Here is a 25,136-nt window from a genome sequence, read left to right as displayed (position 1 = left end):
CCCCAGGGTCACATTTGACTCCTTTGTAAATATCATTTAATACAATTCAGCCAGTCTGCTTTTGGCAAAAGAGACAATTGCCACTCCGCTAACAAATAGTATGGCTGCATCAGGCCTTTCAGAAATTCAATCATTTTCTCAAAATTTCCCACTATTGAATTTTTTAAAGTGAAAAGTATTATTATAAGTATTATGGACATCTATGGGTGTTGTGTAGCCATCCAGCTGCTTTAGTATGTATTTAAGCTAGAAAGGACCGGTAACTGCAAAAAAACAAAATGATTCTTCATAACTGACCAACCGGTTATTTTTAACTTATACATGTAATGATAGTTTCTCTGTAAAAAGGCAGGGGGTTGTATTGCAGTGTGTTTGCTATTAGCTATGGTGGGTTTATCCATCTTGTATCTGTTTTCTCAACAAACTCCATCTGGGCTCTTGTGTTTAGTGGGATTTTTATTGGAACACATTCACACACAGATAGATAGATAGATAGATAGATAGATAGATAGATAGATAGATACATAGATAGATAGATAGATACATAGATAGATACATAGATAGATAGATAGATGATATATATATATGGATCGATAGATGACAAAGTGATAGATGATAGAGAGATAGATGACAAATTAATAGATAGATAGATAGATAGATAGATAGATAGATAGATAGATAGATAAAAATAGCAAGGAGTGACGATTAAAATGGCCACTCATCTGAAGATCTGCTTATTTGGCAAGGCCACCTATGCTGGGCCATATCGGGCTAATCCAATCATTTCGCCCTTGGGCCAATGATAAGATCATAAAGGTGTCAATGTGGGCAGCTTTAGTCGAGTGTCGGGATTCCATTAAACACAATGATTTTCAAGAACCAGAAAACTCTATACTAACAGTCAGAGCTTATAGGCACCTGATGGGATGGGGGTGTACTCATCTCTGTTGCAATAGGCACATGCACAGTATAGCATGGACTTCTATGGATGCTCAAGTCACTGAAAGAAGGGGGCATGATGAGGTCTGGTGCCTAGGGCAACATCAGACCTAAATACAGCCCTGCTTTCAGGATTATGTACTATGTGAAACTATTGGATCAGCCCAATATGGCCCAGCACATTGGTGGCCTTGCCAATTGAGAGAATCTTCAAGTGTGTGACCACTTTAATAGTGCCTTTATTTTGGAAGTATGGTTGCCAGCTGTCTGGTTCACTAGTCAATCAATGACTGCCGTGTCTTAGCCCCGCCCCAAAACCGCATCACCCCATCCCCAATGTCATCAGCTCCATCCCCATTTCTGGACTTCCATATATGTATATTTATATATATGTTTTAAAGGGCATGTAAAGTCATAAAAATAAAATCCCATTTTTCCTTTCTTTAATGAGAAATAAACCTCTCTTATATACTTTAATAAAAACAATTTTTACAGTTTTTATAAGAAACCTGACTGTATGCAGTGAAATTCTCCCTTCATTTACTGCTGTGGATAGGAATTGTCAGATAGTCCCTAACTGCTGAGCAGGGAAACAATCATACTTATGTACAGCAGGGGGAGCCCCCGCCTTACTTCCCAGCCATGCAGAACTCAAGCAGCTTTGTTTGTTTCCCTGTAGAGCAGTCGGTGACTGTGTAGAGATATGTATTCGATTTTATTTTTGCTTTTACATCCCCTTTACTGTTTCTAACTCCAGCTGCAGGGACAAAGATAATGGAACCAGATTTAAACAGATAAACTGTGATTCTGTTTGGAGGATTATTTTGTTGCAGCCACTGGTTCTGGAGAGTTGGATAAAGTTTGTATTAAACAATACAAAAACTATAAAATCCACATTAGATTACATGACAACACAGGACCCAGTGCAGTCTGCATATTCTGGTTATTAATCAGTCTTGCTGTATCGGCTTGTGGCAGATATTATTTGACTTGTGCTGTTTTGATAATTTACGACGATCCCTAAGCAGCCCAGACCACACTGAGCATGTGCACAGTCTTAGTCTTGCAAAGATGTTTAACAAAGATGGTGACCCCCTGTGGCCAACTTTGAAAGCATACATCATTTGTTTAATTAGGCTTCTGGTGCAGTAAGTTTATGTTTAGTATACAAAATACAGTATATCCAGCCTTATTCTATTTTAAACTTTGCTTCCCCTTTAAGGTGCTTATTCATGTTCTAGTTCTGGTCTATGGTAATAGCCAATGATCTATTGATTTAATTTTTCCCATGCGGTGGGTAAACTGAAAAAATTAGGGATTTTATCACTATTCATAGTTTTGCAACATTAATTGAGCTGTGGAAATCCTGTTTATTAAAATGTCCCACTTTATAGACGTCTGTCCTGTGTGCAGTGGCGAAACTACCGGGGGAGCAGGGGGAGCGATTGGGCCAGGGTCCCCACCCCCTCAGGGCTGCACATCCTGCACCCACCCCCCCTCTGGTTACGTTACTGCCTGTGTGCTCCATGGTGTCAGACACAAAACATGCAGAATTATTAATATGTATTTTTAGAGCGCTGAGATAATCAGGCCACTCCATGTAGACAGTTGAAGAGTAACAATGAGCTGCCATTCTCCTGTTCCGTCCGTCCTGGCCAAACCGGGTGACACATACCAGCCCAATGATTCAGAGATGTTTATCACAAATTGTCTGATCAGGATACAATCAGGGATGTCATTTAACTCCATGTCCTCCAGACGGTAATGATCCGTTACTGGAACTTTAAAACCCTTATTCCCATGGCGTTTAGTGGGACACAAGCTTCAAACTGGATCATTATCTCTGTCATTATAATGTGATATTCCAAAGTCACCCACTGACAGCAGCCAGAATACAGCACTCCTGCTACATTGTGTAGCTACATCAGAAAAGTTACACCAGCTGATTATCCTTACAGCTTCCAAGCCTATGACTAAGTGTCCCAGTGACACGAAACGCGTTAGGCGAGATGATTATATAAATAAAATTTTCATATTTTTTGGTCTGATCTATGCGTGACCTATCGGAAGTGCCTTGCTCCAACTTTTTTGTTTATCTAGTTAAAGGGATCCTGTCATTGGAAAACTTGTGACTTGTGCATTCACTTTAGGAGAGAAATGCTTTCTGGCAGGCTGCTGTTTTTCCTTCTCAATGTAACTGAATGTGTCTCAGTGGGACATGGGTTTTTACTATTGAGTGCTGTTCTTAGATCTACCAGGCAGCTGTTATCTTGTGTTAGGGAGCTGCTATCTGGTTACCTTCCCATTGTTCTTTTGTTTGGCTGCTGGGGGGGGGGGTGATATCACTCCAACTTGCAGTACAGCAGTAAAGAGTGATTGAAGTTTATCAGAGCACAAGTCGCATGACTTGGGGCAGCTGGGAAATTGACAATATGTCTAGCCCCGTGTCAGATTTCAAAATTGAACATATAAAAATATCTGTTTGCTCTTTTGAGAAATGGATTTCAGTGCAGAATTCTGCGGGAGCAGCACTATTAACTGATGCATTTTGAAAAAAACATGTTTTCCCATGACAGTATCCCTTTAAGGGTTGTCCACTCCCTTGGGCTGAGGGCCGAGGGCAGGAGCGCCTGGGCCACCTATGTAATTCAGTGAGTGACTTCAGTATTTGATTATCCTTACAGCCCCAGCCAAAATTTTTACATGTTCAGGGCTAAATTTCCAGGGGCAAGTGCAAGAAATATTTCCACGTTCCTGCTCAGCTTTTAGATAAACAATAAGCTGTTTCTTAGCGTGTTTGTTGCATTGTCTGATAACAAGGCCTACGTGCAATGACTACTGAATAAAAACTGATATTTCTGTTTGCTTGTAGGGACCTTCCTGATGATCCCATGGCTCAGTGGGACCCCCATCTGCTTTCCTCTCTAATTCTGCGCCATATACATGAAAAGAACATTGATATGGTAAGTTCAGTTGATAGGAGTTTCACTATTTGACCGAACCCCTGGATCCTTCGCAAAAGATTTGGCCGAATACTGTATCCGAAAGGATGTGAGGCTCTCCAATAATAAAGAAACGAATGTAAAAAGTATAAACATTTATTAGGACATAAGACCTAACGCGTTTCGTGCCTATTGGTCTCAGTCCCAAGGTGCAAAGTCCAAAAACACTGTATCCGAAAGGATGTGAGGATCTCCAATAATAAAGAAATGAATGTAAAAAGTAGAAAAATTGACTAGGACATAAGACCTAACGCGTTTCGTCCCTATTGGGACCAAATCCTAATTTGCATATGCAAATTAGGGGTGGCAAGGGGAAAATATTTTTTACTTCCTTGTTTTGTGACAAAAAGTCACACGATTTCCCTCCCGCTCTGAATTTTCATATGCATATTAGGATTTGGATTCGGTTCGGCCAGGCATAACGATTCGGCTGAATCCGAATCCTGCTAAAAAAGTCAGAATCCTGGCCTCTCATCTCTTCTGTTGAACAGTATGGACAGTAGATTGCTCCGAGTAAAATGCAGGGACCAGGAGGGAGTTTAGGGTCAATTATATATTTTGTTTAGTTTGGCTTTTCAACAGCATATTCGACAGAGATTATACATCATTCCCATCAGTCCCTGGCCCTGTGGAACTTACATTCTAAGGCCCCTATCATAATCACACACATTAGGGCCAATTTTATCAGGAGCCAATTAACGTGCCTAGATGTATTTGAAATATTTGGGGGGAAAACCAAAGTACCCAGAGGAACCCCACACAGACATGGGGGAGAACATACCATTTACTTCTGATAGGTCCCTGGCTGTAACTGAACCTGTGACCTCAGCTTTGCAAGGCTGTAGATAAATTATGTTTTTATGCAGAATATTGTTCTTGTGCCTTGCGAAAGTGAACCCAAGCATATCTATATGTTCCTTTTAGAAGGGAAGGGTGGGGAAGACAGATTGACTGTACATCAGTATGCATGGAACACCATAATTGAGTGCAACAATAGAGCCTGGGATTGTTCCTATATAGTAATGTGGGATAGACAAAGCGGAAATAAATGTAACTTTCTTATATAGCAATGACTTTGCTGTAAACATGCTCAAATTCAGTTTGGATAAATATGGTCCCACCTCAGTATCTCAGAATCCCCTGCGCTTTCACTGACTTCAGAGGGAATAGAATGCAACTTTGTCAGACGTTAGTGCGCCCTCAAGTGGACAGTCACAAAATAATATTCGTCACAATCTGCAAGGTTGCCGTTACATTGCAAGAAACTGTACTGATCATTGACATGGATGGTGCAGCTTTTATAAACATGCACCCCGAAGGATGCAATATTACACCACTGATAACTATCTTTGCAGTTATTCTGTACAATCATTTTTTTTATTTTTTTTAGGGATGCACTGAACCCAGGATTCGATTCAGTATTCGTCCAGGATTCGGCCCTTTTCATTTGGGTGAATCCTTGTGTCTGACCGAACCGAATCCGAATCCTTAAGATCATCTGACTTTTCGTTACAAAACAAGGAAGTAAAAAAATGTTTAATGCTCTTTTTCCCTTCCCCCTCCGTGATTTGCATATGCAAATTAGGGCCCGGATTCGATTCGGTATTCGGCCAAATATTCGGGGGGTTCTGCCGAATCCAAAATAGTGGATTCGGTGCATCCCTAATTTCTTTCATTATCGATGGCACAATGAAAGTACATATGGAAGGCACACGTGTTCCTTTTTTACATGAATTTGATTCTGAACACAGTTTCAGAATAAAGATCTCAAAGAAACAATACAGGCGTTTGTGTTTGACACGCACACAGTCATAAGACTTGCCTCTCTGCTTCGCTGCTTTTCTCTGTGAGTTGTATTTGGAAGAGATCACCCAGAATAACCTCAGGATGATATGGCTCATTGTCTGTTCCGTGTCATGCTTGTTGACTTTTGGTTTTTCCTTGACAGGTGATCACATTTGATGAGGGTGGAGTGAGCGGACATGCCAACCATGTCTCATTATACAAAGCAATAAGGTACTGTATGTTCTGAGCCACAAAACAAACTTTGTTTTTTTTTTCCAAAAATATTGCAGCCCTTATAGCAACAGAGAGGAATATATTGGTACAGTATGAAAAAAACTAGGGCAATAATCAGTGTTCGTTGTTATGAATTAGACAGTATGGTTCAGCTCAAAACTGTAGAAAAGACAAGCACTCCTGTTCGGCAATAAAAATGCTTTATTTCATATTACTAAAAGCGGCATCGCCTGACGCGTTTAGACATAACAGAGTATTAACTTGTTATCGTCTGTTTGTTTCATTTTGGCGGAGAGCCATTTCTTTATTTTCTCAGTTTGGTTCAGCTAACATTAAAGACTAGAGAGTTTTCTATGGAATTAATGGCAATCTTGGCAGCATGGAATAGTGGTTTGGCAAACGCAGTCGATTTTGGACCAAGAGAACAGACCCTCAGTTCAGGTGAACCCTGTGTTCTTGCACTTCTGGGGCTCCAGGCATTGTGCAGCTTTCCAACCCAACTTGGAAGACTAGACTGGTGATATGGGATATGATCAAGCTCTTCTTAATTCTTTCAGGAATTTCTGTTTGACTGATACTTACTATGACCTAAAAGCAATGGCACAGGGCTTGAACAGTATCTAAAGAAAGTAAGATGTGTAGACTTTGAGATCAGGGCAAGAATGTCCCCATATTCGGGCCAGAAATGTTGGAAGATATGGTGTAAGACTATGAGCTATGTGACACATACTCAACTTTGCTCAACTTTTTAAGGCTCTTCAATGATAGAGAAGCACTGATTAAGATAATATAAGTGCATCTACCTGCTGGCCCTGATATTTGATTTGCTATTACTTTCTATGAAGAGGCTTCTTTTTGAAATCCCATGTGCTTTTACTGGGGCATGTAGGAAGCAATCAGTGAGTGTCTTGCAGAACTGAGCTACATATCAGGTAATGGCCTTGAAGCGAATGACTTGGAGGCCTGCTCATTTTTCCTAGTTTCTCTACTTTGCGTTTAGCCGTGGGTATAAAATGTTTGCAGCTTGGTACTCGCCCACATTGGTGAGTTCAGTGCTACCTGTTTCCATAGAAATGGTTCTGTAAGAAGCCATTTGATTATCGCAGATACAGTGGCAGCTGCTTTCTGTGGCCGCAGAAACTAGGCTTTCAATGAGCAGCCATACCTCTTGACTGATAATTATTTTGTTCTTACCAGAAACATGTCTCAGGGTTAATCACCCTTTTTTCTGTTGTTCTTTTACGCAAATGCAGGTGAAGCTGTATCCTCAGATATCACAACCAATGAGGTCTTGGTCTAGGTGTGTACCCCAAGGTATCCTAGAGAATAGGACCCATAAAGTCTCTAACAAAAAGAGAAAACATCAATAAAAACAAACACCCTCCTTCCAGATTGGTTTAGGTTGATCAATATCAGTGATCCCCAGCTAGTAATATGTGAGTAACATGTTGCTCTCCAACCCCTTGGATTTTGCTCCCAGTGGCCTCAAAGCAGGTGCTTATTTTTGAATTCCAGGCTTGAAGGAAAGTTTTGATTGTATAAAACCAGGTGTACTTCCAAACAGAGCCTCCTGTAGGCTGCCACTCCACATAGGAGCTACCAAATAACCAATTTACAACACTTTTTTTATGCTACCCAGGAAGATTTCTTAGGCTTGTCTTGCTCCCCAACTCTTTTTACATCTGATTGTTGCTCATGGGTAAAAAAAAGTTGGGGACCCCGGTCAAGATGATGATTGTAGACCTCGGTAACATCAGGACATTCCTGACCGGAACATCAGGATATTTTAAGTTATGACCTCTATTTTAAGTTATGACCTCTAAAAAACACACCTCCAAGAATCCCAGTCCAGAGATCAGTACTGCACACATAGTGGAGACTAGGATTGACTGGGGTAAATTGAGGCATAAGTGAGTGATGCTCTCAATTTACCCCCAGTCAATCCTAATCTCCACTATGTGTGCAGTACTGATCTCTGGACTGGGATTCTTGGAGGTGTGTTTTTTTAGAGAATTGATATACTGTAGGTTTCCAGCATTCTGTGGGCATGTGTCTGTTTAAGTACTTAGCACTGATTCAGGGTGGGATTTTGGCTTTGGTGGTACTCTTGGTGGAGTTGGACTGGCGATGTCCACAGACACAACAGCTTTTGTATTTTGGTGGTATTCTGGGATATGTAGAGTAATAACACAAGGAGACCATAGTTTGCTGATCGTTGCAATATATAATTCTGTCCATGTTCCATCATAGAGTGCTGCCATACAGTCTTATTTTTGGGGGATGACTGGGTTAATGAAGATCATATTTAGGGAATATATCAATGCCTCAAGGTGCAAGGTGGATGCCATTTAGTAATTGCAGAGGAACTTCACTTATCACAAGGAAAGTAAATTATTTTTAATGACTGTGTTACCCCTTTGTGCCGAGGACCCAAGAAAACTTCAGAGAAGACCCTGAACTTTGTTCTTTGGAATCAATATTTTCGGCGTTGTGCTGAAACAAGGGAATGACTTTCCTCAAAAACCACAATGATTGTTGACAATGATTGTTTTTTGTGCAATATTTAGAAATTATATATCTTCAATCCAGTTGAACCAAACCGATCCTTTTACCACATGACGCCAAAAGGGCCTGATTCTTAGTCTTCTTAAAATAATTAAAAACAGTATACCCTCTGTTCCCATCTTGACTTGGTTCTCTTAGCACTGTGACAGATAGGAAGGGAGGGGAACAACCAATATTGTTGGTGTTGGCCTTTAAACCGACTAGGCAAATAACCAACCAAGGACTTCGACCTGATAATTATTGTTGATTTTGTTAGCCCTGGCCAGGAAACCTTTAACTAGTGCAGAGATTATGAAACAGTGAACCTTTCTTCCACTGGGATCAAGTCCCAGAGCTGGAGAGGGTGTTTTCTATCAATCTTCAGTTGACCTTGCCAAACCTTAAACGCTATCTACACTGACTTTTGGCTTCAAGTAAATGTTAGAGACAAAAGGTTGATGTGCCTATACTGGGATCTCAATACAAAATAACAAATACAGAAAAGAAAATGGCCAAAGAAACAGCACAGGAATGCAAACAAAACTTGTATGCATGAAATTATATGACTAGTAATTCATTAAAATAGGTTACAATGATACCACGTAAGTGCACACAAGGTGCAAAGTGCCCAAAAAGTTATTATCCATGTAGTGCTCATAAACTTCACATTTTGCACTCCCAAAATGGAGCATAATAATGTTTCTCTTTGTATTTGGTGCTGCATGTGGAAGGTTGGTGGCACACAGATTTAAATGGTGAGTGCTGCTAGAAGTCAAGTTCTTTGGTGGGGACAAGGTGCCCCATTCTGACACTGGAGGCACATGGCCATCCCTGGCCATTATTATGTGTTATTTTAGGCTCCATTGACAACAAAAGACTTTTTTTAGACAACAGATAAAAGATAGCTGAACAGCCCAGCCCAGGTAACATTTGGGGGAAATGCCAACGGGTTCCTCTAGATCAGTGATCCCCAACCAGTGGCTCATGAGCAACATGCCCTTTTTTTAATGTTTTTATGGGTGTGGCTTGTGAGGTTTGTGTTGTTATATTAACTGGTGTGGGGGGTTGCATATCTTATGCTTCTGAGGAAGTGGCGAGACACCACGAAACGCGTCAAGCGTAGGGGTAAATGTCACTGCCATGATATATATGTTTTTAACTATTTTCAATAAATGAAGATTTTATGATTCAGCTGCTGAGATGCTCCGCAAGTTCTGTACTGTCTTCATGTTGCTCTCCTACCCTTTTATGTTGCTCCCAGTGGCCTCAAAGCAGGTGCTTCTTTTTGAATTCCTGGTTTGGAGGCAAGTTTTGGTTGCATAAATACCAGGTTTGTAGCCAAACAGTAACCTGTACGGTACCAATCCACATAAAGTCTACGAATTGCCAATCATATCCCATATTGTGCACCCCTAGGATTTTTTTTGCTCGATTATGTTGCTCTCCAACTTTTTTTGCATTTAAATGTGGCTCACGGATAAAAAAAGGTTGGGGACCCCTGCTCTAGATACTATTACTACTAAAAGAACATTTTAGGTGATATTTGTAGTGAATACTTATTTGTTTACTGTAGATAGACTTGAAACTTTGACTCACTGGCTGATAGAGAAAGGTTTTCATTTATCTGTAACCAGAGCTGGGCAATACTAGTTGACCTTGACAGTCTGCCTCATTGTACATTTGAACGTCACTTGCACTTTTGTGGTTTTGAAAGTTGGGACCCAATGGATCTTGTTTTTGTTTATACAATACATTTTCTTTCTTCTGTTAAATGTAGAAGAAAGTTCTGTATGAACTCAAAAATAATATGTAATCTTATTATTCTTTATAGGTCCCTACATTGTGCACAGAAGTTACCAGAAGGTAAAGTTTGCCTCTTTGTCTTTTATTCATAGCAATAGATTTCACTTTAAAATGTGGTGTCCAGCCCCCCTCACAGAATCATTCAAGCCCTCCCTCACCTTCTTTCATTGTGAAGTGAAGGATATTGGGATTTAACGTCTCTCTGTTTTCCATTGTCAGTGGTGCACAGATCCCATCACTATGGAGCAAGATGATGGGGAGGGCATTGAATCATTCTGTAAGCCTACGGTCGGTGTGAAATGGTTCCTGGGAGCCAGAGACAGACGGCCATGGTTTCCTTTCAGTTTATGGAATCACATATGTCTGTGTGAATAAATTACATTTACATAATGACTACCTTACCTGCACTGTAAGTCACCACTAACTAGCCAAATGGCTACAATGGTCTGTATATGAATAATCAGTTCATCAGAATAGTAGCAGAATATTTTCCCTCAATAATATATTTGCAAGGGAAACTAATGCTGCAAAGAATCCCAAAATACACTTCTTTGTATAAGAGCAATGTGGCCATAATTGTGACTTTGTGGGTGGAAAAACAAAGCGAGCAATTGCAGCTCACTAAACAACCCGCAGTCCCATCCCTACAGGTTTTTGGCACCGGGAGATGTTTAGCTTGGCTGGAGCTCCATCTGTTGGACGGTTCTGGGCAGCCTCCAGTTTTCCTGCCTGTCCTCGTTATGTTGTTTAGTTTCTGTGCTTTTGTGTCTTTCCTCTGACGTCACTGTACTGTACACAAACATGTCCCTTGTGATATACACAGCTCGATTCCTGCTACTTATTAACTACGCAGATAACAAAAACGCCGCCTTCTGCTGCATAGATTTCTCCTAAGATGCCTGCGGCACCTTTCAATTTTTGGCACATGGAAGATTTAATTTGATATAATTATTACTGTGTTTAATCACTGATTTCATAAAAATAAATACAAATACTAATACCCCAGTCCTATAGCCATTTCAAAAATCATAGCAGTTGCGGAGATCGAAGGGGTCATTTACATAGTGAAGGGAAAGGTGCAAAGTACAGAACAAAAGGGAAGATTGTATCATACTTACCGTGATCTTCCTTTCCTGGACAACTCCATGTCATACTTAACGGGATAGCCCCGCCCCAGTGCTCCATCAGAAGGACCCTCCCCAAAGCTTTAAAAGCCCAACCCCACAGTCCGGTGTCTCATAATAAGCTTCTAGAAACTACTGAAAAAGGGATGGGAACCTTGACATGGAGTTGTCCAGGAAAGGAAGATCACGCTAAGTATGATACAATCTTCCCTTTTTCTGGACAACTCCATGTCATACTTACCGGGACTTAGCAAGCTAGTATCCCAATGGGAGGGAATTTGTTCCACATCAGGAAGCGGCCGAGTATAATCTATAGTATAAAAACTCAGAAGAATGAAACCCCCAAAGGTGGACCAAAATCACCTTGTGGAAAACTGTGAACTCTGAGGAAATGGACTGGCAGAGAATAAAAGGAAATAGTACTCCTTAAAGGAAGAACCCACACCAAAGTAATGATACCGAGTGTGAAACCAGCATGACAATTCCATTTAAAAAGAGAGAACCATCTTTAATTAAAGAGAAGCGGATAGGAACCCAGAGTGACACTTCTACATAGTCTTACTCACACTTGACAAAGGGCATTTTTGCTCGAGACATGTGTGAATAAAAGGATTTTTTGCAGCAAAGCTCTGCGTCTACCTTGGTCTGTTCCACCAACTATACTTTCAATTGAATGCCAGTACCAAGGACGAGGTACAGGAACTGACCACAAAGGTTACAAAAATTGAGGGGAGAAATACCACATCCAGTGGAAAGAAAGAAGCTTCCATAGTCTTACTCCCACTACATACCAGCACGTTTATTCCAACCGCATAACATCCACAAGAGCACTCTTGAAAATGGCTCAAAAGCATGGTACCTGCAAAAGAGGATTTAGTAGGGGAAAGGAAAAATACCATCACTAGTATTCTACATGACCCCACTCTGTATGACACTACCGGTACATGGCATCACCTAGTGCACAGTTGGACTGGGATGCCTGGGGCCCACCAGTAAACCTTTGAGTGCGGGCTCACTCTCCAAATTATTTTTCCTTTTTTTCTGCATTAACTTTTCTTCTTTCTTCTTTATTTTAATCACTTCTACTAACATATTATCATCCATTCTTCCCTCCATTTCTTCTCTTCTCTCTTAGAAATGGGAGAATGGCTGTGGTATAGAGATACAAGGCAAATAATTGGGCTAGCAGAAGGGCCCACTGATAACTGGGCCCACCGGGAGTTTTCCTGGTATCCCGGTGAGCCAGTCCAACACTGACCTAGTGTATTTCCCTGTCTCTTTAATACTAAGGAACCTGTATTTATTCTAGACCATAACCAATGCACCTCTTAATGAGAGGTCCGTAGAATGACTTATGAAGAAGGAGTGCTGCCCATGTGGGAGTACCTTACCTGCCCTGTGAGGTATCTAGAAGCATTCTGCAGTCTGTACAGATTGAAATTGTTTTTATCTTTAGTTCATGATCCTCCACCAAACAAGACTGGATAGTTTTAAAGATCAGCGTGCGTTGGAGTAGACCGGGTAATAGAAATGCCTGCAGATATGCATAACCTTGCTATGATACAGTCCTCAAGCCTTCACGGATGTGACCTGTACATAGCTGGAGTTATTGTACCCCATAGATTGGGCCTATAAACAAACTGTATGGCATGCTCCCATGAGTTTACCATATAGGAAGAAATTTGAATGACTCAAGGAAGTATTACAACCAACAATACTGCCAGAGATCGGTTATTCTCAAATCCCCTGACATGGACAGTTCATGAGACCATCCTTAAGTGTTCAAGATTAAAATTAATCTAGGTATGGAGATATAATTATTTACCTATTATTCTGCAATGGAACTCCCCTACTAACCATACTAGCATATCCAAGCCTGTTGGTAAGAGATGTCATAACCAGGACCTTGCCTAAGGCCAATACTGCAGCCTCGGTCTAAAAGGATAAAGTGAATAAGACCCTTTTTATACCTTGATATTAAGCCTTATGATTCTTACCTCAACTAGCCAGGCCAGTCTATGGTGGTGTAAAAGGCTAAACCCAGAGTAACATAGACCTTTAGAAAACCCAGCATGCCCAGATTGCATGCTTCCTGTCCACCATAAGGATTAACATTACAGAAATAGCCTGTTATAATGAACCCGTGGATCAAAACTTTTTAGCTATAACTGAATTGATGGAGAATACCTAATTTTACAGTCAGCTTTATATGGTACCCATTAATATAATATGTCCCATGAGAATATAGTCCGAGAGCTGACCCCTATTGTACTTGAGACAAACTAAATAGGTCTGTACTATAAAATATGTGAATTAACAAAAATTTGCTCTGACTGATGTACCCACTGTCTTCCAGACTGAGACAAGATAAGTTGCACCCCTGTAACCTAAGAAAGAGATCCTGATGAATATCATACAAGTTTTATAAATAGACCTTGATTTATCATTGGAATATACAGAACATTTATCTTGCCTGATCTCCGGCTGTGGCGATATTAGAATCCTTGTTAAATGTATATATGACTGTATACATGTCTACATCCATTTAGCCCCAGGCCAATCCTATCGCAAAAGCAGGATACCGTATTTATCTTATTTTCTTAATAAGCAGGCATAAGTCCAGTCGTAGAACATAGATTCTAATCAGTGAGTTCCTTAAAACTGATAACTATTCCCACAGCCTATAGTTATGAATGTAAGCAAAAATATGGACCACATCGACTCCAATAGTTGTGGTCTACAAGTCCATGTTATAATACAGCAATTGTATAATACCTACCTGCTGTTTGACTATTGCATAACACCCATATGCAGTATAGTCGTATACCTTTAAACCAGAATTGGCCACTACTCTCACACCATCTTTGTAACGGTGCATAATCCTATATATTACATAGCATTTGTATGAATCAGAATTGGCCTTAGCCAATCCATTTAGACAAGATATATGTCTACATCAGTTACCACCTACTATACCTATATCTGACTTGGCTAGCGCCATTAAGTCAGTCTTGGCTGCGGTTATCAGCAAGCATACGTTACCCTATTGGCTTGTTTGCAAGAGTAATGCATGCTTATAACCTAAATCAAAGTTATTTGAAACAGACATGACCCAGGGATACTGGAGCCTTGACTTGTGTTACCATGCTTACATACAAAACCTGAAGGCTATATAGGCACCCTCCGGAAATGCCTAGAACCTTACCACACCCATTACTCATCAGTTTAACATTTACCTTCAGTTTGGTTGTTCTATTGATTGGTGTCCAAACCAGAGAGATGTATAGCATGTACATTTATTTTTGGTTATAACCTTAGTAAGTCCCAAAGCCACTGAAATGTTTAAGCATATACATACAGTAAGGTTATAGTAGTAACCAGTGGCTGGGCAAATTAATGTATAACATGTGCATTAATATGTGGTTATTACAGCCATCTCCCGAACCACTGATGTTACCCCATCTACATTCAGTTTGGTGTAATATTAAAAAGTGCCTATACAAAAAATGTATAACATGTACATTCATATTTGGTTATTAAAACCAGCTCTAGAACCACTGAAAAGTTTCCACATATACAGTCAGTTTGGTTACTACATAATGCAGTGACAGGCCCAGAAATGTATAACATATGCATTTGTATTTGGTTATTCAAGCCAGCTCTAGAATCACTAAAATGTTTCCACATATACAGTCAGTTTGGTTACTGCCTTATGCAGTGACCGGCCCATAAATATATAACATATGCATTTGTATTTGGTTATTAAATTCAGTTCTAAAATCACTGAAATGTTTCCACATATACAGTCAGTTTGATTACTAGATAATGCAGTGATAGGTCCATAAATGTAGAACATATGCCTTTGCATTTGATTATTCTAGCCAGCTCTAGAATCACTAAAATGTTTCCACATATACAGTCAGTTTGGTTACTGCATACCTCCCAACATTTTGGAAGTAAAAAGAGGGACAAAAATGTTTTCTGCATGTAGTGTGGCAATTTTTTTGACCAGACCCATTTTAGTGGCCACACCCCGTAATTACCATGTTCATTATAAATTTTTGAAAATATTTCTCCTTATCTAAACTGTTAAAATTACTTATTTTCTTATCTCAAAATTGTTACAAAGTATCTTAGTTGCACCTGTTAGCTGTACTGGCCTCTCTGCCAAAAGCCAATTAAGTTAGAATTTTTTTTTTTTTCTGGCTGTTCAGTGCAGAGAAAAGAGGGACTTTCCAGTACAAATGAGGGACCTCAGGTTGAGCTGTCAAAAGAGGGACTGTCCCTCTGAAAAAGGGACAGTTGGGAGGTATGGTTACTGCCTTATGCAGTGATATGCCCATAAATGTATAACATACACATTTTGTTTCCACATATACAGTCAGTTTGGTTACTGCCTTATGCAGTGACAGGCCCATAAATGTATAACATATGCATTTGTATTTGTTTATTAAAGCTAGCTCTAGAATCACTGAAATGTTTCCACATATACAGTCAGTTTGGTTGTAATATTCAGCAGTGCCAGAACTAGGAATTCCTACATCATGCAGACAGAGCACTCTGCCCAAGAGTAAAGAGGCCCCTTTCTCTGGCTGCACATCCAGCTAGCCAGTATTAACATGCTCACACATATACACACACACACGCGCATATACACACGCGCGCGCATACGTGCGCATACACACGCGCGCGCATATACACACACGCGCGCATACACACACACGCATATACACACACGCATATACACACACACGCACGCATATACACACACACAGGGCAGCCATCAGGGGGGAGAGTTGTAGGGGCCCCGAGGGGTAAGAGGGGCCCCAGCCATGCCACACTTACTTGATTATCCGGACCCCCCATCTTTCTGAGAGCTGCTGGCTTCGGGAAGGCATGGACGTTTAAGGGGCCCTGGCCACCAATTTTCTTATAATGTGGGGGGGGGGGCTGGCCACCAATTTTTTTTCTCATGTGGGTTCCTAACCACCATATTTTTTAATGTGGGGCCCTGGCCACAAATGTTTTTTTATGGGGGGCCCTGACCACCAATATCTTTTTATTTTTTATTAACATGTGGGAACCCTAGCCACCAATATTTTTTTTGTTTTTTTAATGTGTGATGGGGAGGGCGGACCTGCAGGTTTGGCTTGCAGTGGGCGCAGCCCAGGGGGCACAGGAAATTTTGTTGTACGGGCCCTGCGATTTCTGATGGCGGTCCTGCACACACATATACGCATGCACATATACATTGGCTAAACAGTTTACTTCCTCCCTTACGGCAAAGTCTAAGCTAGCTAAATCAGAAAGCAGAGTAGAAGTACATGTTAGTTTAGTTCACAAACCTATACTATAAAGGAAAGAGTTGTAACACAGAACCTTACCTGATGTTTCAGATAATCAATCTGAGCTGCTAAGGGAGGGGGTGGGAGGGGATCTACCTGTTCATTAACTGAACCTGAACACTGACCTCCAGAGTAATTACCAAATTACCTGCAGCTGCTGTAAACCGGACCTGCAGATCAACATAGTATTCTCAGTGCTCAAATAAGAAGGCTAGCATTGTATTTGCAACATTCACCTAACATATAGACAAGTCTTGCCTTAATGCTGCTTTCAGAACCTGCAGATCATCATTGCATAGAACTGCTCTCAGCACGTAGAAACAGTATTGCATTATCACTGCATTACATTATCATTGCTCATAGAACGTATATAACAGCATTGCAGCTGCACAGTCCTTCCAATGGCCAACATGGCTCATACTTTTTTTAAGAGTTAGGAGACTCTGGAAACAAGGTGGCATTCTCAGCTTAAATTTAGCTTTAACTGCCAGTAGATTTAAGACCTCAGGATTTTCTTTTATTTAACCCTGGAAGCTGCCAATTACCTCAACCTTGGGAAAGTCTTTTGAGGGAGGCAGCTGGCTCTGACACCTAAATTCCTCCAGAAGAAAAAAATACCCCCATGTGGGGGAAAAAAGAGAAGGAGGCCATAAGGTTCAGGCCGCTAACTAAATAATGTTATCAGAATAATGTACCTAACTGCCACCTCCCTCTCCCATCCATAAAAATCATAAAGGGTGTATGGGCCATATACCCCAATGCCGCTGGACGCTTTTTAGACATGCCCAGGTAGGCATACGGATGGGGGACATAGCACTTGCCACAGACCTGGATATAATCAGGCTGGAGGGCACATGGATCAAGGAAAGCAATGATATTAGCCACAGTAAAACTGTGCCTACCTGATCCCGATGATTAAACACTGAAGATTCCACCTTAGGGACCAACCCCGAGTCCCTAGGACGCTAACAGCAGCCCTACTGCTTCCACAAGGTTAAAAAGAAAACTTGCTTCTAACAGGAGCAACAAAATAAACCGAAGAAGAAGGAAAAAAAAGACACCGGACTGGGGGGTGGGGTCGGGCTTTTAAAGCTTTGGGGAGGGTCCTTCTGATGGGAGCACTGGGGCGGGGCTATCCCGGTAAGTATGACATGGAGTTGTCCAGGAAAAATGTTTGCATGTTTGCATACGGCCCCTCATATTGAACCACAATTCAGTACAAAGACCCTGCACTTTCCCCATAAATATATCCCTGCCAGAAATTGCATAAAAACTGGGGTGTGATTGTACCTGGGCTAGAGCCCCCCTTTGGAGTCCATTGTAGACACGGTGGTTCAAGGCTAGAGGTTGGAAGGAGAAGGTATGCATGCAGGGACGCATTCAGAGGTTTGGGGGATCCTAGGACGGCAGAAGGTTAGACTGCTTGAAGGGTGGGGTGCCCAGGTGTGAATTCAGCACCTGGACCTGGAGGATGTATGTTGGCGCTGTTAGTATAGTAATGCCCCAGACAAAAGAGCATGAAAGAGCACTTATGGGTGCCTGCGATTTAGTACCCCACAGTTCTCTAGCCCTTGTTCCTGGGCCCATTATAAATGACCACTCTAGACCAAAGCCCTGCCCAAATAAAAGATTCCTCTCTTGTCTAGCATTTAATTGACATCTTTAATTAGCAAAAAGTCTAAAATGTTCCCTTCTTTTGTCCCAAACCAGTAAATACTCCAGAATTTAAAAGAACAGGACGTTAAAAATATCTTTCAGCGGAAAAAAAACAAAAAAATTAAGCACAATTAATGCTCAGAATTGAAGAACATGGAGGGTGACTGTCCCAGGCTTGGAACTGTGGAATGGGGATTTTAGGTCAAAAAATATCCTTAGACATTATAGTATAAAGCCAAGTGTTTCCTTCTTTTGTCCCAAACGAGTAAACACTTCAGCTCCAGATACAGAAAGTTAAATATATCTTTGGAGAAAAACCATGAATGGTAAGCGTAATGAGAGAAACTAAACAAAGTCAGAATGAAGACGAGAGAGAGAAGGACATGCTGCGTGGTTGTGCCAGCTTCTCACACTGGGCCATTGTAATGTCAAGAGAAATCCTTTACTGCATATTAGTATTTATACAAATGGGGAGTGCCATGGAACTTGTTTTGATAGACTCCATAGACAACAATATGACTTGCAAGCACTAATGTAGGACCAGTAGGAGCGATGTTGCATATGGACACATTTCACTGGTGATGACTTGGGTTTATCATGTACATAGAGGCTTCCTAGTCCCTCAAAAATACATAGGAGTGTACCCCCCCCATATATACTAAAAGGCACAAAGTTTGCTCAGGTGCAGTAACCCGTAGCAACCAATAAGATGTTTGCTTTTAAACAGGTAATCACAGCAATCAGGTACCTGCTGATTGGATGCTCTAGGTTGGGGATCCCCAAACTTTTTTACCCATGAGTCACATTCAGATGTAAAAAATGTTGGGAAGCAATGCAAGCATGAAAAATCTTCCTGAGTGGTGCCAAATAAGGGCTGTGATTGGCTATTCATAGCCTGCATATTTTCAGCCTACAAGAGGCTCTATTTGGCAGTACATCTGGTTTTTATGCAACAAAAACTTGCCTCCAAGCCAGGAATTCAAAAATATCCAAGTATACAGTTGTGTGTGCTTCAACCACCTCACATAAGTTCCTTTCGGGCAGAGTGCAAAGCAGTGTATAGGCCCTTGCCATGGGCCAATTATACAGCAAAAAGGAAAAACTGCAGCACCTCTTGTTTGCAAAATGTGAAAAATGTATTGCAATTGGTCAGTAACAGCCTGTTACTGACCAATTGCAATAAATTTTTCACATTTTGCAAACAAGAGGTGCTGCAGTTTTTCCTTTTTGCAGGAATTCAAAAATAAGCTCCTGCTTTGAGGCCACTGGGAGCAACATCCAAGGTTTGGTGAGCAACATGTTACTCCTGAGCCACTGGTTAGAATCCCTGCTCTACAGGATAAGAAGTGTAGCAAACTTTGCTCCTGATATTACATAACCCCAGGTATGTTACTGCCTTGATTGGAGCATTCCTCATTGACATTCCTCATCAGCTATTATTAGCAAGTGGTATTTTATTAAATGAGGGATGGATCGAAGCCACAATTTTAAGATTCGGCCGAATCCTTTGTGAAAGATTCGGCCGAATCCTTTGTGAAAGATTCGGGCAGATACCAAACTGAAATCCGAACCCTAATTTGCTTATGAAAATTAGGAAAACAAGGGGGAAAGAGAGTAAAAAAGAGTAAAAAAAAATGTTTGACTTCCTTGTTTGTTTAATTAAGACACGTGATTTTTTGGATTCGGTTCGGCCAGGCAGTTGGATTCGCCTGAATCCCAATCCTACTGAAAAAAGGGTTGTATCTTGGCCAAATCCCAAACCGAATCTTGGATTCAGTGCATCCCTATATTTTTGGTTCCAAACTAGGCCCTGTCCATTGCCCCTTGTTGATCCATTGTTCTTCTGCCAGCTCACATTATCTTGTAATATCCTTATAATACACAAAAGCCATGAATATCTTGTAAATGATATCCTTATAAATGGTGAGTTGTGATGTCATCAGTTATAAACGATGAGTAGTGATGTAATTTCTGTCACATGTGTATTGTAATAAAGTACCCCCAGTTGCAAAATATGAGGATATTAGAAGTTACCTGTATTAAGTCATCAAACTCCTCGGTAACTTATAATATCCTTATAATTTACAAGAGGGGGTACTTTGATTTGATCCCAGGAGTATCCATATCAACCAATAAGGGTTGTTTCCCAGTTTGGGGAACAGTTTCCTATAAAATTGCCAATTATAGCACAAAAGGGTTCCTGGTCAAATATGATTGCGAGATTGCTGGATTGTGCTGTGCCTGGGCTCTGGCTAACACCCCGTGTCTCTCTATCCTAGGGTGCTCCATTCTGCTGCTGGAGTCAGTGAACGTTTTGAGAAAGTATCTGTCTGTCCTAGACCTGCCACTTAGCTGGCTGTGCCCACAGGATGTCCTCTATGTGTTACCGGAGAAGCAGTACCAGCAGGCCAAGGTAAATATTGAGATAGGGAGCTAATCTGAAATACTGACTGGTGCAGCTCAGCCTGAGGCTTGCAGCTGTTTATGGGCCAAAAATGATTCTAAAGTTGTTGAACAGCAGCACATCCCTACCTTAGGCTCATGGCACATGAAGTCAGTGGAGAAATCCCTGTCACCACCCAGCAGTTGACTTGATATTGTAATGTCACCAGCAATAAAATCTGGATTTTGACCCCTAGACACACATTTGAGCTGAGGAGGCAGGTCAGCAGAATTCAGACATTTAAAAAATGATTTCCTTTTTCTCTGTAATAATAAAACAGTACCTTGTACTTGATCCAAACTAAGATATAATTAATCCTTATTGGAAGCAAAACCAGCCTATTGGGTTTATTTAATGTTTACATGATTTTCTAATAGACTTGATATGAAGATCCAAATTATGGAAAGATCAAATTATCTTGAAAGCCCCAGGTCCCAAGCATTGTATTAGTTTTATAAAAGTGACATGATAGTGTAGAGATGGGTACCTATCTGCATGATTCTATATAGCTCACACAAGCTAAGCTTTTATATCCATATAATACACAAAAGCCATGAATATCTTGTAAATGATATCCTTATAAACGGTGAGTTCTGATGTCATCAGTTTAAACGGTTAGTAGTGATGTCATTTCTGTCACATGACTCACTGAAACTTGTGTATTATAATAAACAACATACCCCCAGTTGCAAAATATGAGGATATTATAAGTTACCTCGGAGTTCCATGACCTGTATAAAAACACTCAGCCTTGGGCCTCGTGTTTTTATATGGTCATGAAACTCCACGGTAACTTATAATATCCTTATATTTTACAAGAGGGGGTACTTTATTCACTATATAATACACAAAAGCCATGAATATCTTGTAAATTATATCCTTATAAACGGTGACTAGAGATGTCATCAGTTAGAAACGGTGAGTTCTGATGTCATTTCTGTCACATGACTCACTGAAACTTGTGTATTATAATATTATTAGAAGTTACCTTGAAGTTCCATGACCTGTATAAAAACACAAGGCCTTCTTATATTTTACAGGAGGGGGTACTTTATTCACTATATAATTAGTCTGTGGTTATGTAATTTAATAAATTGCCTATGTTTGGTGATGTCATTACTAGTGTCATGTGACTCTTTGAAATGTCTGTATTTCAATATATAATGGATCCTCTACTACTTCATAAGCACCAGCAGGTGCATAGACATCCATTATTTGTATTAAAGGGGTTGTTCACCCTTGAATTAACTTTTAGTATAATATAGAGAGTGATATTTTGAGACAATTTGCAATTGGTTTTCATTTTTTATTATTTTTTGTTTTTGAGTTTGTTTGTTTTTTATCTTTAAACATCTTTTTTTATTGATTTACAGACAGATAATACATATCTTGGGCATATAAATGACAGTACAATATTTTTTACAGTTTGTAATAATTTACCTCTGTATACATTTTGTTATTTAGCTTTTTATTCAGCAGCTCTCCAGTTTGCAATTTCTAGCAATCTGGTTACTAGGGTCCAAATTACCTTAGCAACCATGATTTGCATAAGAGACTGGAATATGAATAGGAGAGGGTCTGAATAGTAACATGAGTAACACTACATTTGTAGCCTAACAGAGCATTTTGTTTTAAGATGGGGTCAGTGACCCCCATTTGAAAGCTGGAAAGAGACAGAAGGCAAATAATAAAAAATAAATAAATAATCAAGGCCAATTGAAAAGTTGCTTAGAATTTGCCATTCTATAAAATACTAAAAGTTAAAGGCGAAACCACCCCTTTAAAGCACTCAAACTGCTGCCCATGCCTTTATGTAACCACGGAGCTTGTCTGTTACATGCAATATCCTTATATTGTCCAACAGGGGGTACACGTTGAGGCCCGTCCTATCGCTGCAAAGCTGAGTGTTCTAGTGCAGCCTGCCGTGCTATGAGAACAGATCTGAATGATGGTGCATCTGGCTCACCCTAGTGGATAATATGGATAAATAGGACATTTTCAGTTGCACAGCTGATATTCGGCTCTTAGAGATGCAGCTTTGTTCTCTCTCCTCATTTGAGATTCACATGTCGCTTTAGTGAATAGGTTTCATAGGGTAACACAGGAGTTGGTGAACTGCACCAGTTAAGGGGCCAGTTTATCCTTTCCGGTTAATATACCTTGCTAGAACCATTTGGAACATCATAATGATTGTCATTAATCAGGACTGACCTATATCTGCCCCTTTTCTTCTGACTGGATATATATTTATTTTTTAAATTTCAGGCCATTTTGAGAACTGGAGGCTACAGTTCAACTATAAGTATGGGATCCGTTATCTGGAAAACCATTATCCTCTGTAATAATAAAACAGTAGCTTGTACTGGATCCCAACTGAGATATAATGAATCCTTACTGGAGGCAAAACAATCCTATTGGGAGTAATTAATATCTCTTTAAGGTATGAAGATCCAAATTACGGAGAGATCCCTTATCCAGAAAACCCCATGTCCTGAGCATTCTGGATCACAGGTCCCATAACCTGTTCATCTTTTATAGATATGCTCATAGCTCAGGAAAATAAATTTTAATAAGTAGCCGGCATTTTTTTTTGGAATCAATGGCTCTAGTGGCTGCCATGTCTCCTGTTTCCCTTCCACCAACTCCTGGTTATGTACAGGCACCTTACCGAGATCTCAGCATAACAGACTGGGCCTTTGCTCAGTATCCCAGTATAAAGCCTTACAGGTGCTCCCTGGGTCTGCTTAGGGTGGTCAAGCAAAGAGCTCACCTAGGTTTAGCCCACACCTAGAAATAGCTGGCCATCAATCGGGAATGTATGACTGGCCCTCACACAGGCTCTGGAGTTCCGACAATATATAAGCGGCCCTTGTGTAGAGGTGCATGCTGCGAGGGGTTCCATGTAATATTGATACCAAGCAGTAGTCATATAATACAGTGTTGAGATCCCATCACCTTAGTTCCATTTCTCCCATGGAATTACAGGTATCTGCCACGCTTTCTGTGGCCAAAGCTCTTCTTTTTCCCTCTGGGTGGCCATTGTGCCAGACAAACAGACAGCATTAGATGCCCCATACATGGCATTTGCTGCTGATCTACTCATTCAGGCAGACAGCCCAGAAGATTGCAGCTTCTCTCTACTTCCTTGTCTGTCGGCAGGTATAGAGGTCATTTACTGTGACCCTAAAGGCATCGAAGTCCCCAAAACCAAGCAAATAAACACAGTACAAGTTGTACCTCTGGTGGGATCAGCGAGTCACTATACATAAAGATGTGTCTGTACTAAACGATTCATCATTCCCAAGGTAAAGGGAGTGTGTGGACCCATTAAATGATAGATCATAGATATGATTTATTAAAATTATACTTTACACATATAGGTATTATGATTGTTAGGAAATATTGCCGAGCAGTTCGGGAGTTAAGTGGTGAAGTTGCCAGTACAATTGGTTAATTATTACGCAAGTTGCTACTACAGTAGAACCCCCATTTTTACTTTTTTCAGAAACAAATGGTGTAAAATCCAGGAAAATGTAAAATCAGGGAAATATTATGCCTAATACATAGGTGGGACCACAAAACGACAATGTACAATGAGGAAAACTTAAATTCAGGGGATGTAAAATGGGGGTTCTACTGTAGTTCAGGCCCAGATTTGTGGCAAGGCCACAAAGGCACGGGCCTAGGGCGGTAGAGTTTCAGGGGCGGCGTGCCGCCCAGCCGCATTCAAGTACATGAAAATCTCCCGCATGTCTCCAGCGCTGGTCCGCCGGACGATTTCTGCATCTGCCTGTGCGCACGCTCGCACCTAAAGGAAGTGGGCGGTTAGGAGATGGGGAGGGGAAGGGGAGGAGACGTGAAGCGGAAAAAAGGGGGGAGGAGGAGACGGGCGAACGGAGCTCGTCTTGGGGCGTCTAAACAGTAAGTCCGACCGTAGTTAGATTGTTTCAGTAAGATTCAAAAGGTTTCAATTTCCTGGTTTGACTGGGCTAGTTCTAGACCCGCTTTCTGTATTTCCCCTCGGCTTAGACGTTCGGTACTCCTTGCTTACAATTCTCGACCCCGGTCACGCCCTGACTGTCTTCAGCATTTTCCCTGAAACTGCAATACAACCCACTGACACTTCCTGCTCGCAGCCCCCTCCATACTGCTGAGGAGCCCGCTGTTATCCCCGGCTTACCTTCGGTGCCAGTTCACCGTCATAGGTTCCTCACTATAACCGTAACATTATTTGAATTGCAATATCTGCAGTAAACATTGC

At 40.8% G+C, this 25,136-nt stretch overlaps 1 protein-coding gene across 1 annotated transcript in view; it reads left to right on the top strand.

Annotated features, from left to right (window-relative positions):
- pigl.L (phosphatidylinositol glycan anchor biosynthesis class L L homeolog) overlaps positions 1-25,136 on the top strand; it is a 96,945-nt gene that overhangs the window by 70,794 nt on the left and 1,015 nt on the right. Inside the window, exons 3-6 of the mRNA XM_018246057.2 lie at positions 3,812-3,902; positions 5,890-5,957; positions 10,336-10,367; positions 20,712-20,845. Coding sequence (XP_018101546.1) covers positions 3,812-3,902; positions 5,890-5,957; positions 10,336-10,367; positions 20,712-20,845 — 325 coding nt within the window. The remainder of the gene's footprint in view (positions 1-3,811; positions 3,903-5,889; positions 5,958-10,335; positions 10,368-20,711; positions 20,846-25,136) is intronic.

This window comes from Xenopus laevis, chromosome 2L, assembly GCF_017654675.1.
Source record: "Xenopus laevis strain J_2021 chromosome 2L, Xenopus_laevis_v10.1, whole genome shotgun sequence".
Classification (NCBI taxonomy): Eukaryota; Metazoa; Chordata; class Amphibia; order Anura; family Pipidae; genus Xenopus; species Xenopus laevis.
Note: the sequence above shows the minus strand (reverse complement) of the source record. Positions and strands in the feature narration are given on the sequence as shown.